This window comes from Cylas formicarius, unplaced genomic scaffold (genome assembly GCF_029955315.1).
Source record: "Cylas formicarius isolate icCylForm1 unplaced genomic scaffold, icCylForm1.1 PGA_scaffold_26__1_contigs__length_5699629, whole genome shotgun sequence".
Taxonomy (NCBI): domain Eukaryota; kingdom Metazoa; phylum Arthropoda; class Insecta; order Coleoptera; family Brentidae; genus Cylas; species Cylas formicarius.
Genome location: NW_026844301.1, coordinates 1,325,011 through 1,342,327, shown reverse-complemented (window position 1 = coordinate 1,342,327; position 17,317 = coordinate 1,325,011). Strand labels below are relative to the sequence as shown.

At 33.9% G+C, this 17,317-nt stretch overlaps 1 protein-coding gene and 1 long non-coding RNA gene across 12 annotated transcripts in view; one reads left to right on the top strand and one right to left on the bottom strand.

Moving 5' to 3' along the window:
• The window catches only part of LOC132697639 (uncharacterized), a 48,127-nt gene that overhangs the window by 13,057 nt on the left and 17,753 nt on the right, over positions 1-17,317 (top strand). For 3 of the 10 annotated variants that reach the window (XR_009618269.1, XR_009618272.1, XR_009618263.1), the window contains exons 1-4: positions 5,179-5,513; positions 5,583-7,756; positions 8,814-8,971; positions 13,332-13,457. This is a non-coding gene — a long non-coding RNA (uncharacterized LOC132697639). Of the gene's footprint in view, positions 1-617; positions 943-5,173; positions 5,514-5,582; positions 7,757-8,813; positions 8,972-13,331; positions 13,458-17,317 lie in introns of those variants that run through there. The other 7 variants (XR_009618266.1, XR_009618265.1, XR_009618268.1 and 4 more) reach the window with 7 other exon arrangements.
• LOC132697638 (uncharacterized) lies at positions 973-5,068 on the bottom strand. Of its 2 annotated transcripts, none has more exons than XM_060663182.1 (6): positions 4,937-5,068; positions 4,614-4,882; positions 4,335-4,406; positions 2,589-2,663; positions 2,445-2,522; positions 973-1,485 (listed from the first exon to the last, which is right to left on the bottom strand). In XM_060663182.1, the coding sequence occupies exons 2-6, from the start codon at positions 4,637-4,639 to the stop codon at positions 1,386-1,388; spliced, it is 351 nt and encodes a 116-aa protein (XP_060519165.1). In that variant the 5' UTR covers positions 4,640-4,882; positions 4,937-5,068; the 3' UTR covers positions 973-1,385. The 2 variants fall into 2 exon arrangements, 1 of the variants encoding a protein (XP_060519165.1); XR_009618262.1 differs by having other exon boundaries at positions 978-1,485; positions 2,326-2,522.

Below are 17,317 nucleotides of genomic sequence, written 5' to 3'. Positions count from 1 at the left end.
AAATTACAATTTTTGAAATTATTACCTTAAATTACTTTACCAACATATTCCGATGTTTAAAAATTTTTACTGTTTAGAGTTAGAGTTAGTATAAACATCTGCTGTACTGTTTTCCGAAATTAAATGCTCTACTTTCCTACAATCCTTTCCTAACTTTTTCCTTTATAAAATGGATATTTTGTTTTGGTTTTTGCTAAATATTTTACAATTCTATTTAAATTTAGTATGGCCTGATTATATGGTATGTTTTGTTTGGTAAATAGAACATGCTTTCCACAGCCTCACAGTTTCTTTTGTTATGACCTACCTGTTTTTCTTCATAGGTATTGTAACTGGTTTGATCTTTTCCATACTAAATTGTTTCAAGACAATTTTGGTATATGTCATGTTATTGTCTATAACATTTTAAAATAACATACGCTGAATATACGTTTTTTTAACACCTTTATTTCCGTGACCTTCTACTACCATGGCTACCATAGAACAGAGTCCCGCGCGAACCATGGAATTTCCCTGGTTGCATCGGTTGCCTGATGGCACAGTATAACTTTCTTGATCTAGTTTTACCAAGATATGAAAGTGCGTAAAAATAAACATTTTTTTTTTCAATGTTTTAGTTTTACTACGTTTACAACTCTACTCTCGTACGGAAGTGGAAGCGAATATTTATGCTGGAAACGAAAACTACGAATCCGAAGAAAAGGCAGTAGGAAGAAACAGGTCCTTAAAATTAGGGACCGAAATCTCCAAACCTGAGGTTCACAAAGTATACCCCTCCCTTTCTACGAGGGATAAATTTGATGCAGGAAGGAATAGGAAGGCCGAGACATTGACCACATACAATAAAATCTAAATCCTAACCGTCGTACGGGAGTCTAAGCAAATATTTCTGCTGGAAACAAAAATTATCCACTTGGTAGATATTATCCTCGATAAGTAAAAGTGTGTTAATTTCAATTAATGTAGGAAAAAATATTTTCAGTTTTTTAGTTTCCCTCAATAGCAACTCTCGTACGGGAGTGCAAACAAATATTTTTTAGATAGATAGTAAAAAGGAAGAAAGGTTCTTATATTTTGATATATAGGGAGGTGAAAAATAGTTTATATGTTAAGGTTTGTTTTAAAAATTTCCGCGGCCACTGATCATTCGGCGCTTTCCGTATTTTGGCTTCAACCGTTTTAAATTAACTTTTATATAAAAATTAAAAAACAATTTTATTATGTGAATTATATATTCAAGGCCCATAAAAGCCACTTGGGTAAAAATAAGTATAAAGTTAGTTTTCTTTGGTAAAAATTATAAAATATAAACGAAATAAACATAGAGACCCAGTTACGTAATTGTGAAGATATTTAAAAAAAATATATAATGCCAAATTCAACTATTAAGCAAATATTAAATTATATTTGAAACACATCACATTTGACTGTAATCCCTTCCGCTCTCTTCTGCAAACACACTTTCTGCCGACAAACTTATCTTTCCTAAAAAAAAACATATAGAAAATGCAATTAGAATTTCAAACTGGACTTTTTATTTTTTTATGTTCTGGCACTTTTCCGTTATAAATTTTATGACAAAATATTTTTACATCTATACCATACACTAATATGAAATAACACTTAATATTCGTAATTTGACACTTTTATTACACTGCTATTTCTCCATCCTATGAGGAATATGTGTTATATCCTGGACATTGCTTCAATTACTTATCAGCTTTGTTGCAAGCGCACAGAGATTGCATCAAAAGAAAATTTAAAAGTGTTTCTCAAACAATTGGGACTTGCACTTTATTAAATATCAAAAGTCTTTAACCAGTTCTATAGATATTTTTACAACTTTCTTGGTAGAATACGTTTTTGTAATCATTAACGTAAACTTGGTTTGAGAAAAAAGTATGTTTAAACAGCAAGAATAGAGAACTCCTACACTTCAAGGTTCCTAGACTACTACTACCACACTTATACTAATACTGTTTACATATGGGAAATTAACTAAAATGCTCATGACTAGTGCCCAGAAATGTATATGTCTAGAATTGACTTTTTTTGTATTTTGAATTAATATATTAATATTTTCACTTAACTAATTTTCATTTTGTTTAACTACACAATAATAACAGGTGTCGACAAACAACCTTTATAACACAGAAACAATGGAAATCAATAACACTCTTAGAAGTCATTTTTTTAATAAGATGGTCCCCTATGTTGCTAATTATACCCATAGAGTAACAGCAGGTACAGTAGTTAAACTTACGAGTTTCATATAGAGTAAATTTGTTGAAACTAAACAAGTAAAGACAAAAACAATTTACTCACCCAGTATTTTCTTTAACCATTCTCCAATTAAAATTTATCTTACATTTGCACTTGTGACTAGTGTGTGGTTGACTAAGAAATATATTTACAAAAAAGCATATAATAAAAAAAGGACTTACACTTCACTAATCCCTCCAAATCTTTTTTCATGAACATCTCTTCTACAAGTACAACTTTTGCCGACAAACTTATTTTTCCTAAAAAGAAAAGTAGAAAAAAAGGATGTAAGAAATGCAAACCCAATTTCAAAAGAAACTTCTTACTTTTTTATATGTTTCCCTGGTATGTTTCCTTTAAAAATTTTAAGACATTTGCACTTCAAATTGATAATCTGTTTACTAAAAAATACTTTTATAATTATAACAGACACTAATACAAAATAACACTTAATTTTAGTCATTTCTATCTTGGACATTGCTTGAATTACCTATCAGCTTTCTTGCAAGCCCACAGAGGTTGCATATCAAAGAAATTTAAAAATGTTTCTTAAACAAATGGGATTTGCGCTTTATCAAACGTCAAAAGCCTTTATTGTAGATTATTTCACCAGTTCTATAGATATTTGCAGACAAACTGCTCAAAAGAGGTGGATATGAAACTACTATAGGTTGAGATAAAAATATGCAATTTGGTAATTTCAAAGGGTTGATTATTGTGAATATCTGTAGCATAAAAACAATTGAATGCCGTTTTCAGTTCACCAGAAATAACCTCAATTTTATTACATATGTAACTTCCTTACTTTTTGAACTCACTAAAGAATTCTAAACAACTTTTCTTGCCTACAATCAGTTCTTGCAATACAGCCCTTTAAAAATTTACTAAAAAGCTAAAGTATTTTTATTTTGTAAAAAATCGAAGAAGACCAGAATAAAAAATATTAAGGCTTTTATATAATACAATACACAAGTCAATAGAATCAACCCTTTTATCCTACATTCAATTATGACAAATTCAACTTCTGTGTATGTATAAAAATAAGCAGGATATGTATATATATATATATATATATATATATATATATATATATATATATATATATATATATATATATATATATATATATATATATATATATATATATTTTTTTTTTTTCACGTATTGATTCACGGATGGAAAAATGTGATGACACTATATTCCGGGATATCATCCGTTCGCTTGTTGACTGGAATCCTGCAGACGTCTGCAGGATTCCAGTCGGAGTTCAACAAGCGAACGGATGATATCCCGGAATATAGTGTCATCATATATATATATATATATATATATATATATATATATATATATATATATATATATATATATATATATATATATATATATATATATTTTTTTTTTTTTTCCAATCAAAACTGATATGAAGTTGTCCATATCGGTAAAATAGACATAAAACTGACATTCTACTTCTATTAGGAAGTATTTTCCAAAAAAAATGTATTGACAGAAAATTTGGTTTTCCAGCCTCAGTATGTGGACAACATAATATAGCTCAGACATCCCAAAGCTTGCTTCAATCGCAAATACATTTTTCATAAACATAAACTTGGTTTGAAAGAAAACTATGATTAAACAGAAACAAAATAAAGATTGTATTGGTTAGAACATAATTAAAGAGAACTCCTTCACCTAAAGATTTCTTGACTACTACTACACTTACTTAATGCTTACATATGGATAAGAAATATTTAGTAGTATTTTGCAAGTATTATGAGATGTTGCTCAGAACTATTTGTGTTTAGAATTGACTTTTTGGTATTTTGTCTTAATATATTAATATTTTCAACTAAATTTCAATGTGTTTTAATAGACAAAAATAACAAGTGTTGACAAACAAACCTTTTTAATAGAGAATTTAATGTAACTTTTTTAACAAGGTTGTCAGAGCATTCTACCATGTTGCTAAGTGGTTTATAAGCCATAGAGCAGTAGCGGGCACAGCAGTTAAGCTTAGAAATTTCATACGGAGTAAATTTGTGAAAACTAAACAATAACAAAAACTATTTACTCACCCAGTCTTTTCTTTAAACATTCTCCTATTAAAATGTATCTTACATTTGCACTTGGAACTAGTGTGTGGTTGACTAAAAAATACATTAATAAAAAAGCTTGCAATAAAGAAAAGCACTTACACTTCACTAATCCCTTCTAATATCTTTTCATGAAAATCTTTTCTACAAGCACAACTTTTGCTGACCTGTGACGGTTTCATATTTCAATGGTAAAATTTAGCATTTTTAAAGTACCAGTGCTGGCACATTTGCGAAGTAACGGGTTTATTTTATTAGTACCTTGTAGAATTAATTGTACTATCCATTTCCTTCACCTTTTGCTGTTTCGCGAGTGCTTCTTAACAATTAAAATTCTTGTTTATTAGGTTCATATCGATTTTGCGATTTGAACACATGTTCTTTTGTAGACTCGGTTCCTTTAGTTTCGGACTTGTACTCCCCGGCCGATTGTGTTGCCGAACCATAAATATTTTATGCTGCAACGGCTGTGTGCGTGGCCGCTTGTTCGCTTGGTTTTCTTTTAAGTGACACCCGTTTACTGAAAGATACTAATGCAAAAAACAGAGTATTAGTTGCGCATTAGAAGGAGTCATAACCATTACCATCTGTCACCCTATGAGACTAGGGACCACATTTGCTTTTCATTGCTTCGGTATTCCTCGGAGAGCCTAGTAAACATTGTTTTGTTTCTTAACCTATTCTTCCTCGATTTTCTGTGACTGGCTGTCCAGTCGCCACCATAGATAGCGTTCGGGTAGTTCGATCTCGTTGACGCAATCTCGATTCCATGACACGGGCCATACGGCCATCACCACAGATATAGTTCGGTTGTTCATTCTACTGGCGGCGTACCGTCCACTAGGTTGGCACGAGTAGCGTTTTCCCTCTAATTTTTTGTGCCCGTTTTGCCTTTTAATAAAACTGGTTGTCTGAATCGTCCGGCATTTTGTACGCTAGCTTTTGAAGCTTGGGGTTGTGGCAGGTTTTCTTTTGTGTGACCGATTTCTTTTTGAGCCGGTAGTGCTACCCCAATAAGAGGGGGATATGTAAATTGGTCACTAATTTATGATTTCCCATACTTTTGGATCTATTTGGAGTTTGGGATGGGAATCTTCCTCAACGAGGGATTTTGAAAAGAATTGTCATTGCCCCACATTTCCAGAAAACCCTCTAATCGAGGTAAGTTACCTTTTGGAACCATTTCGCCACCTAATCAGTGTGCCTCAATTTATGCCGATTTTATTTTAGGTTTTTTTTTTTTAATTAGTATTGTACGTATTGTTGCTCCGTTTCCCGCAAACCTTAGACTTGGTGTCTTGCAGTGTATCCTGTCTCTTGGGTACATGTTTAGTTGCGGAGTTTCCCCTATCGAGCAGCAGGCTTTCCGGATGGACTTTGCTGGTTTAACTGGGACTGCCCACCTGCGGCTGCCCCATTGAGCCACCATTCCATCTTGGCTTGGTTCCCGGGATAGTGACAGAGCTGTGTAACGTTCGGGACATCTTGAGGTTTGGGTAGCTTAAGTGGCCTGTTCTCTTTAAGAACGGTTTGCGGAACTTATAGCCTTAAATTATAGTGTCTTACATTCTTTTGCACCGCCAAAACTTGAAGGTGAGATTTGACACTCACACCTACCACCAGGTTGAAGGAAATAAATTATTGTTCGTGATTCACTTGTTTATTTCCTTTACGGGTTGGAACCTCGGGTTGATAAGTCTACCCTTTTCGAATCACGTGGCGCCTACCTACCACCTTCCGGATCTCACCGAGGTGCCGTTCACCGCCTTCCAACTTGGCTTTGGTTTAGTATTTTTTTTTCTACTTTATTAATTTTTTTTTTCTCGGTTGTTAATGAGTTAGCCTAGGCATTGTCTTACCTCACTACTAAATTACGAATTTAATTAATTAATGCGTTTCTTTTTCACGACCCTGAGATGGAGAGGTAAGAGACCAACTTATTTATCCTAAAAACAAAGGTAGAAATAAAGGGATATGGGAAATTTAATTCAATTTCAAAAGAAATTTCTTACTTTTTAGTATTTTCTTCTGGTGCTTTTCTTTTATAAATTTTGATACATTTGGTATCCACTAAAATAAGACTTTAACTATAATAGCAGTAATCGGCACACTATATAAAAAAACATGTAATTTTCATCAGATACTTTTCCAATAATATAAATAACTTCGAAAATGTGGCAGTCTAATTGTCAAAGTAAATTTCCTTCTCTTGCCAAATTGCTTTTTTTTAAAATGTTGTTGCAATTTCTTCTGTATCTTACAGATGTACACTAAGTGTGCTGAAGGTGAACAGGTTTTTTCAATTAAATTATTTTACTAGACCTGTGCTTACAGAGATTAGGAGTAGTGTTGTTGCCACACTTGCTCTTTTCCACTATCCTTGCGCCTACACCGGGATCGCAAGGATGGTGTCATCGCGTGGCCAGTGTTGTGTGACCCGTTCATTTTACGACGACCGAATCAATCGGTGATCGATTACGAAAAGGACGAATCTTTCTGTTTGAGCTATAATAATAGTTAGCTGTCTTCTGCTTTTTACTGCATCATCATTTTATCAATATAATTGGGACGTATTGGGTTGGACGAGTAATACATTAATTTCTGTAAATTAAATACCTGACTGAAAATAGATAGTTCATTCAATATTCAATTCAACACATAAGTAAATCCACCAAGGATATCGCAACTCAATAATATACAAATATTATAACAATACTCAAATTCCTTTTCTATAGTCTGTTTCTGTCATTCATTTCAATCTGTAACAATTCAAAAGAACCGTATTCCGCAAGACGAATTGACACAACTCTAGGCACGCCTTAAATTAACCATGGAAAGAAAAATAATACCTATGTTTGGTCACTGTATAAAAAAGAGTTTTTAATTGCAAGAAATCGGGCAGCAGACCAAGTCTGTATCAAAAGCGTCTAGTCTCTGCTGAGACGTAATTGATAAACAGAATGTTTAGGTTAGAGCCAGCAATTTGTATAGAGATATCAAATTTAATAGTTTAAATGTTTAAAAGCCGGAATGCAATTAATTTTAGAAGGTAAATTCATAGGGTGGTGAGGTATCAAAACTCCTCAACGAATAGTTTTCCACGAGGTAAAATTGATTTAATATTTTATAATAGCTCAAAAGAGGCATTTTGCAAGTTTATCGCAAAAAATGTCGCATTTTATATTATTATCCTTTGTAGGTTGTAGATTAATAAATATATGTAAATTTCAGTTATTGGAAAATAATATCTTAAATGTACAGAAACAAAATGTTAAGCATCAGGAAGGGACAACACAATCATAAACACTTGGAGGACCAACCACAAGGCGGAAATATTAAGAGTTGCCAGCATGTCTGAGAGAGAAAGGAACTTGAGGGAATTTATAGAATAGATCTGCTTCAAGGTAGATAAATTATTAGTATCGAGTATATAGGTATTAATAAATTTCAATTATGTTAATGTTATTTTAGAATATTCCTGTAGAACTAGAAGATTTAACTAGTACTCTGGAAAAAGCAAGCTAGCGGCCTAGACATTAGTTTGATTATACAGTGTTGTCATTTTTCTCTCAAGCCTCTGTATGAAAGGATTCCAATTTGAGAAATGGGGATTAAACATGATTTTACATTTGTTGGTGATATATAAGATTTGATTGTTATTTTTTTGGTTTTTGATTTAGCATCTAACCTATTATTCTTTGGTAGAGTAATATACCAGGCTGAAGCTTGCTTAGATTTTCACCCATGCCAAATTGTAGAGGGTGCCACTACTCTAACTATCGCCCTATTTGGAGTCCGACTTAGTTCATACAACACTTTAAGGCCTCATCCAATAAAGACTTTGGAATACCAGAATCAACAATCTTTGTCCTAACTTTATCCAGTAAAGTTGTAACATACTGTAAAAGGTTTTTACCAGCTTCATATTTAGTTTTTAACGTTTTTATCATTAGGAAATGAGAATAATTATTTAATTTTAATTTAATTTGTCTGTTTTTCTTTTTAAATGCCGTTGAGCAGATTATCCCCTACAGAATCGAATTGGGTTGCATTTTTGTTGGGTCTTTGTCGTTTCCGGTTATTTTACTTATTAATTAGTGACTCGTTGTCTAGGCATAAGTTTCCTTTGTTTTACTATTTTAATCTGTGCAGCCTTTACTTTAATGGCTAACACGTGGTTCTCTGTTTGTGCAAGGGGTACTGTGCCCCTCTGCTGATGTATGTATTGACAAGCCCAGTGAGTTTTTCTTATTTTTGTGATAGAGTGTTTCCCTTTTACATTTTAGTGTCCTGAGAAAGCCTAAATAATTGGGCGAAAGCTTGACTTAACAAATAAAAAGAGCAATGAGCATTTACATCTTTTATTGCTCCCTCTATATTAGTCAATATTGGGCGATCCCGTAGTTATTTTGTGCAACAAGTTACCAGTAGCCCCTTACTGTATTTACACTTTGCTTCTAGGAGTAAGAATGGGATAATTCTATCGGAGGAATGGAATCACATATGGCACTGACGTCGTGACTCCCAGATACCTACAAGATGGCACACAACACTTGTGGCGCATACTTCAACGACTGAACAACACTAACCATAGACAACTTGAATTTCTAGCACAAAAGGTAACTAAAAAAATGCACAACATGTCTACCGCAGATTGTGACCGGTTTATCAGACTTTCTACGTGGAAAGAACCTTCCTTTTAATATTTTAGATGATTTTTTATTCACACAACATTCAATTCAATTCGATTTTTAATAAAATTAAGGGGAATAATTTAAAAAAGATCAAAGGACTTAGGCAGGCCGAAGATTCATTTTCTTTGCCGATTATGTTAAATGGTTTAGGAACATTTAAATTTAGCCTCCCTATTCCACCAAGGGACATTAATATTTTCAAATTACTTACAGATTTCTCATTCAAAATATTTGCAAACAGCATAGAGACCTGGTTCGCTCAAGGGTCACAAACCTCATTGGTAATTATATTAATAGTAACACGTGCGCCGACATATGACATTAAGAGATGGACAAGGGAATTTCTGAAAGCTAATTCTAACCTACTAACTACCAAGTCTGACAAGGGCAATGTCATGGTTACCATGTCTAGAGAATCATATATACAAAAATTATTGGAACTCCTAGGAGATAATGCCATGTATATTCCAGTCCATAGAGACCCTACATCGTCAACATCAGTGAAAAAAATTAAAGAACTAGCCCTAAGTATTATGGCTTACCAAAAATCCATTAAGAGGACTGCCCACTGTGTCCCATAGTGTCCTGTGTCGGAGAAACTACACAGCCATTGACATGTTTCGTTGGTCAGATTTTGAGCGTCTCTCGCTGAATTCAATAAATTTAGAATTAGAAACACGTTCGAATTTGACGAACTTGTTAACGGTGTTCAAATACCTCAGGGCTTTGTGCTTGCTTCTTTTGATGTGGTGTCTCTTTTTACGAATATCACCCTAGAGTTAGTATTGGCAATTTTAGACGAGCATTTCAATTTGATTGAACCCAATTGTAATATTCCGAAAAAACAGTTTATTGATATGATTCGCTTCCTATATAGTAACACTTTTTTCACCTTTAACAACGATTACTATCAACAAATTAAGGTTCTTCGGATGGGTGGTGCCGCCTCCCTAGTGATCGCGGAAATTGTGATGAATAAATTATTATATTTCGTTGTAGATAAAGTTGACTATAAAATCCCACTTTTATGCCAATATGTGGATGATTTGTTTGATGTACTTCCCAAAAATTCATTCAATGCAACACTTAACATTTTTAATTAATCTAATCCGTGTCTGGTGTTTACTGTGGAGACGGAATCTGCTTTTCGGTGGCTTTCTTAGACTCAAAAGCTATTCGGACGATGGACAATGTCATTATTTTAGATTGGTATCGTAAAGCGTTCAGCTCTGGTAGATATATCCCCTTCTCTTCCCACCACCCCATGAACCAAAAAATCAATGCTCTTTTGGGTTTACAAGATCTGTCACCGTTCTTTCTAACTTTTTAACTTACTGTTATTGAGAACTCTTCTTGTGGACAATAAATATTCCATCAGGTTAATTAATAAACTTTTATTCTGTGAGGCCTACACTACAGGACCCTCCCCCCACGTCATGTGCAGGAGGATTGGCTGACCAATTTAGAAGTTAAATTTGGTAAACTCATGTACATTAACAAATTAAGGCCATCACTTGTGCGGCTCTTTCAGCCTTCAAATATGAAGATGGCAAAATATAATAGTAGGTCGCTCAGATTATTCTCAACTAAAAGACACCACGCCAATAAATAGAAAGTCCTGTGTCGTCTAAGGTTTTCAATGTGAATGTGAGAAACTTTACATAAGGCAAACATCTCAAATTAAAAAAAAAAAGAATTACAGTACATAAAAGTGACTGTAAACATAAGCCCAAGATTACTAGCTTCAGTTCCTATGTGAATAACCATGACCACCAAGTAACATAGAACAATCCTTATATTCTAGATGCTGAAAAGAATGGCTATAAACGTAGGTTCCTAGAAATGTGCTATATTCATCAGTGTGCCAACTGTATTAACCATAAAAGAGATGTGGATGCTTTGAGCAGTATTTACAGTTATTTATTACATCAAACATTTACAAAAAAACTAATTTTACTATTTTTACACAATGTAAGTGTGCTATTGGAGTTACAAGCTACTTGATTGTCAGGTATGGCCTAGTTGGATAAATTTTGGGAGACGTGGTTCCCGTTAATGATAATGGAGAGCTAGCTGTAGTTACGTTAGATTTTTTGGCGAGTTAATACTTTGCCTATGGAGCGGTGGCTGGGAAACATGATTGTAATGTTGATATGTATGCTGCGCTCAGTGTTATTTTCAATAATAGCCACCCTTTAATTTCCATTCGATATTTACATTATCGGTAATTCGCCTCACATGCCTTTCAATTGTTTCTACTTTCTACTATTCATCTGCATTCATTTCTAATTCTTCCATTGAAAGGCATAAAGGTTATATAAAATCATAATTCTGTGCAAATTTAAAGCTATTATTCACTTTCGGTTTAAGTAAATCAAATTTTGTTTTAGGGTTTAATATAAAAATAATTTCGATTGGGCTTAGCCCAGAGTGTTTCTGTTTAAAAGAACGGGAATTTTTGTAGTCAAAATTATTAAGTTCTTTTTCTGCGATTTGCCCATGTATTTTTTGCAGAATTAAATGAATGGCCATTGTCCTTGTCACAATTTCTGAGATACCCATCACCGAGAAGGTTTGGGAGATAACAGTTTACTTTTGCATTACATGTATGTTGTGGCGGTTTCATATTTCAATGGTAAAATTTAGTATTTTTAAAGTAAAAGTACTGGCACATTTGAGAAGTAATGGGTTTATTTTGTTTGGATCTAGTAATAATTTTCTTATCATAATATTAGTTTTATAAGTAGCTTATAGAATTAATTGTGTTGTCCATTTCTTCATCTGAGGCCTGTGTTCCATGGATTTCTTAGTCGACTTAGCATTGTGCGTACGACAAAAGTACATATGATCGCGAAGTCAGGAAGAATTTAACGCAAGCCATTTTGCTTTGGACCATGTCTCTAATGATAGTGCTAGGTAGTGCTAGGTTTCTGCTCTGTGATATTCCATTTTGTTTCTGGTCTGTTGCGAATGCGAATGAATGAATGAGTAATTTCAGAGGAGACAAAAAGCTTTGTTCTATTCGGGTAGTGTGAATAAGTGGCTTTTTGTAAAATTCAAGCTTTGCGGTGTTAATTTTGGGTGTTGTATGTCCTACCGTTTTCTTGCCGCTCTAACCGTTTAAGTTTTGAGGGTGATTTACAACCACCTTCCCCCAACCCTTTACAGTTATAAATATGTAAGTTTAGTAATTCAGAATCAGACGCATCTGCCTCAGACTCTTATTAAATTGTAATTCACAAAAACAAAATAAATTTCTTAATTTCAATAAAACGGTAAGTTGAATATGTTATTATTGATGAGGTTTAGTGTATTGATGTTTTTTTTTAATTAATATGTTGTTACTTTTAAGATAAAAACTTTCGTAAGGAGGTCAAAAGTGCCGTAGCAACCGTGTTTCAAAAACTGGGGCTTAAAAACTTTTGAAATATAATATGTTAGATATTGCCATAGTGTTTTCTGAGAGGTCTCATCTTTCTATTTTAAATAACGACTAACATTCTTGCATGTAATCAATTCTTCTACCTACGAAAAATGCGAGTGTCTATAGAGATCTGTAAACGACCTAACAATCTTAAGTCTCTACCTGAGTCGCGATTTGAGCAGATTGCTATTCAAGAAAAGCCCGGTAGTGTTGGTTTAGGTGAAAAAATTTTGTGGGTCTGTGATCTAGCCGAATACTAAAATTATTGGCTGTGCTTTTTTCACCGTGGTTAAACGTAAGTTCGAAGTTAATGGTCGTTGGAGGGTTTTTGTTTTTTATTCTTTGGTTTTGTAACGTGGTGATTCTTTGATTTGTCAAGTTTTCTTTATATGTGCCTGAGCATTTTTCCAACTGTCAAATTTCTCTGTTTTTTTTTTAAGTGTCGTTGAGCAGATTATCCCCCGACCACCAGACAGAATCGAATTGGGTTGCATTTTTGTTGGGTCTTTGTCGTTTACGGTTATTTGACTTATTAATTAGTGACTTGTTGTCTAGGCATAAGTTTCCTTTGTTTTACTATTTTAATCTGTGCAGCCTTTACTTTAATGGCTAACACGTGGTTCTCTGTTTGTGCAAGGGGTACTGTGCCCCCTCTGCTGTTAGAGTTTAATTACATTCTAGTGTCCCGAGGAAGCCTAAAGACTTGGACGAAAGCTTGACTTAACAATAAAAAGCCACTATTCAATGAGCATTTACATCTTTTATTGATCCCTCTATATTAGTCAATATTGGGCGATCCCGTAGTTATTTTGTGCAACAAGTTACCAGTAGCCCCTTACTGTATTTACACTTTGCTTCTAGGAGTAAGAATAGGATAATTCTATCTCAGGATTGGAATCGCATATGGCACTGACGTCGTGACTCCCAGATATCTACAAGATGGCACACAACAACTGTGGCGCATACCTTCATAACTGAACACAAAAGGTAACTAAAAAAATGCACAACATGACACTTGATCGTACTTTGAGGCGACATACAGACTTTCTACGTGGAAAAAACCTTCCTTTTAATATTTTAAATGATTTTTTATTCACACCGAACATTCAATACAATTCGATTTTTAATAAAATTAAGGGGAATAATTTTAAAAAGATCAAAGGACTTAGGCAGGCCGAAGATTCATTTTCTTTGCTGATTATGTTAAATGGTTTAAGAACATTTCTAGCACAAAAAATACCTGCTGAAGTTTGTGGTTTTCTAGCCATAGGTCCTAAATTTAGCCTCCCTATTCCACCAAGGGACATTAATATTTTGAAATTACTTACAGATCTCTCATTCAAAATGTTTGCAAACAGCATAGAGACCTGGTTCGCTCGAGGGCCACAAACCTCATTGGTGATTATATTAATAGTAACACGTGCACTGACATATGACATTGAGAGACGGACAAGGGAATTTCTGAAAGCTAACTCTAACCTACTAGAGAATCATATATACAAAAATCATTGTAACTCCTAGGAGATAATGCCATTTATATTCCAGTCCATAGAGACCCTACGTCGTCAACATCAGTGAAAAAAATTAAAGAACAAGCCCTAAGTATTATGGCTTACCGAAAGTCCATTAAGAGGACTGCCCACTGTGTCCCATAGTGTCCTGTGTCGGAGAAACTATACAGCCATTGGCATGTTTCGTTGGTCAGATTTTGAGCGCCTCTTTCGCTGAATTCAATAAATTTAGAATTAGAAACACATTCGAATTTGACGAACTTGTTAACGGTGTTCAAATACCTCAGGGCTTTGTGCTTGCTTCTTTTGATGTGGTGTCTCTTTTTACGAATATCACCCTAGAGTTAGTATTGGCAATTTTAGACGAGCATTTCAATTTGATTGAACCCAATTGTAATATTCCGAAAAAACAGTTTATTGATATGATTCTCTTCCTATATAGTAACACTTTTTTCACCTTTAACAACGATTACTATCAACAAATTAAGGTTCTTCGGATGGGTGGTGCCGCCTCCCTAGTGATCGCGGAAATTGTGATGAATAAATTATTATATTTCGTTGTAGATAAAGTTGACTATAAATTCGCACTTTTATGCCAATATGTGGATGATTTGTTTGATGTACTTCCCGAAAATTCATTCAATGCAACACTTAACATTTTTAATTAATCCAATCCGTGTCTGGTGTTTACTGTGGAGACGGAATGTGCTCGTTTGGTGCATTTCTTAGACTCGAAAGCTATTCGGACGATGGACAATGTCGTTATTTTAGATTGGTAGCGTAAAGCGTTCAGGTCTGGTAGATATATCCCCTTCTCTTCCCACCACCCCATGAACCAAAAAATTAACGCTCTATTGGGTTTACAAGATCTGTCACCGTTCTTTCTAACTTTTTAACTTACTGTTATTGAGAACTCTTCTTGTGGACAATAAATGTTCCATCAGGTTAATTAATAAACTTTTATTCTGTGAGGCCTACACTACAGGACCCTCCCCCCACGTCATGTGCAGGAGGATTGGCTGACCAATTTAGAAGTTAAATTTGGTAAACTCATGTATATTAACAAATTAAGGCCATCACTTGTGCGGTTCTTTCAACCTTCAAATATGAAGATGGCAAAATATAATGGTAGGTCGCTCAGATTATTCTATTCTCAACTAAAAGACACCACGCCAATAAATAGAAAGTAATATGTCGTCTAAGGTTTTCAATGTGAATGTGAAAAACTTTACATAAGGCAAACATCTCAAATTAAAAAAAAAAGAATTACACACTACATAAAAGTGACTGTAAACATAAGCCCAAGATTACTAGCTTTAGTTCCTATGTGAATAACCATGACCACCAAGTAACATACAACAATCCTTATATTCTAGATACTGAAAAAAATTGCTATAAACGCAGGTTCCTAGAAATGTGCTATATTCATCAGTGTGCCAACTGTATTAACCATAAAAGAGATGTGGATGCTTTGAGCAGTATTTACACTTATTTATTACATCAAATATTTATAAAAAAACTAATTCTACTAGTTTTACACAATGTAAGGGTGCTATTGGAGTTACAAGCTACTTGATTGTCAGGTATGGCCTAGTTGGATAAATTTTGGGAGACGTGGTTCCCGTTAATGATAATGGAGAGCTAGCTGTAGTTACGTTAGATTTTTTGGCGAGTTAATACTTTGCCTATGGAGCGGTGGCTGGGAAACATGATTGTAATGTTGATATGTATGCTGCGCTCAGTGTTATTTTCAATAATAGCCACCCTTTAATTTCCATTCGATATTTACATTATCGGTAATTCGCCTCACATGCCTTTCAATTGTTTCTACTTTCTACTATTCATCTGCATTCATTTCTAATTCTTCCATTGAAAGGCATAAAGGTTATATAAAATCATAATTCTTTGCAAATTTAAAGGTATTATTCACTTTCGATTTAAGTAAATCAAATTTTGTTTTGGGGTTTAATATAAAAATAATTTCGATTGGGCTTAGCCAAGAGTGTTTCTGTTTAAAAGGACGGGAATTTTTGTAGTCAAAATTATTAAGTTCTTTTTCTGCGGTTTGCCCATGTATTTTTTGCAGAATTAAATGAACGGCCATTGTCCTTGTCACAATTTCTGAGATACCCATCACCGAGAAGGTTTGAGAGATAACAGTTTACTTTTGCATTACATGTATGTTGTGGCGGTTTCATATTTCAATAGTAAAATTTAGTATTTTTAAAGTAAAAGTACTGGCACATTTGAGAAGTAATGGGTTTATTTTGTTTGGATGTAGTAATAATTTTCTTATAATAATATTAGTTTTATAAGTAGCTTATAGAATTAATTGTGTTGTCCATTTCTTCATCTGATGCCTGTGTTCCATGGATTTCTTAGTCGACTTAGCATTGTGCGTACGACAAAAGTACATATGATCGCGAAGTCAGGAAGAATTTAACGCAAGCCATTTTGCTTTGGACCATGTCTCTAACGATAGTGCTAGGTAGTGCTAGGTTTCTGCTCTGTGATATTCCATTTTGTTTCTGGTCTGTTGCGAATGCGAATGAATGAATGAGTAATTTTAGAGGAGACAAAAAGCTTTGTTCTATTCGGGTAGCGTGAATAAGTGGCTTTTTGTAAAATTCAAGCTTTGCTGTGTTAATTTTGGGTATTGTATGTCCTACCGTTTTCTTGCCGCTCTAACCGTTTAATTTTTCAGGGTGATTTACAACCACCTTCCCCCAACCCTTTACAGTTATAAATATGTAAGTTTAGTAATTCAGAATCAGACGCATCTGCCTCAGACTCTTATTAAATTCTAATTCACAAAAACAAAATAAATTTCTTAATTTCAATAAAACTGTAAGTTGAATATGTTATTATTGATGAGGTTTAGTGTATTGATGTTTTTTTAAATTAATATGTTGTTACTTTTAAGATAAAAATTTTCGTAAGGAGGTCAAAAGTGCCGTAGCAACCGTGTTTCAAAAACTGTGGCTTAAAAACTTTTGAAATTTAATATGTTAGATATTGCCATAGTGTTTTCTGAGAGGTCTCATCTTTCTATTTTAAATAATGACTAACATTCTTGCATGTAATCAATTCTTCTACCAACGAAAAATGCGAGTGTCTATAGAGATCTGTAAACAACCTAACAATCTTAAGTCTACCTGAGTCGCGATTTGAGCAGATTGCTATTCAAGAAAAGCCCAGTTGTGTTGGTTTAGGTGAAAAAATTTTGTGGGTCTGTGATCTAGTCCAGGGGTCTCCAAACTTTTCAGCCTTAGGGCCATATTGATCACGCCAAGAAATTCTAAGGGCCAAAACAATATTATCATTAATTGTCGCCGG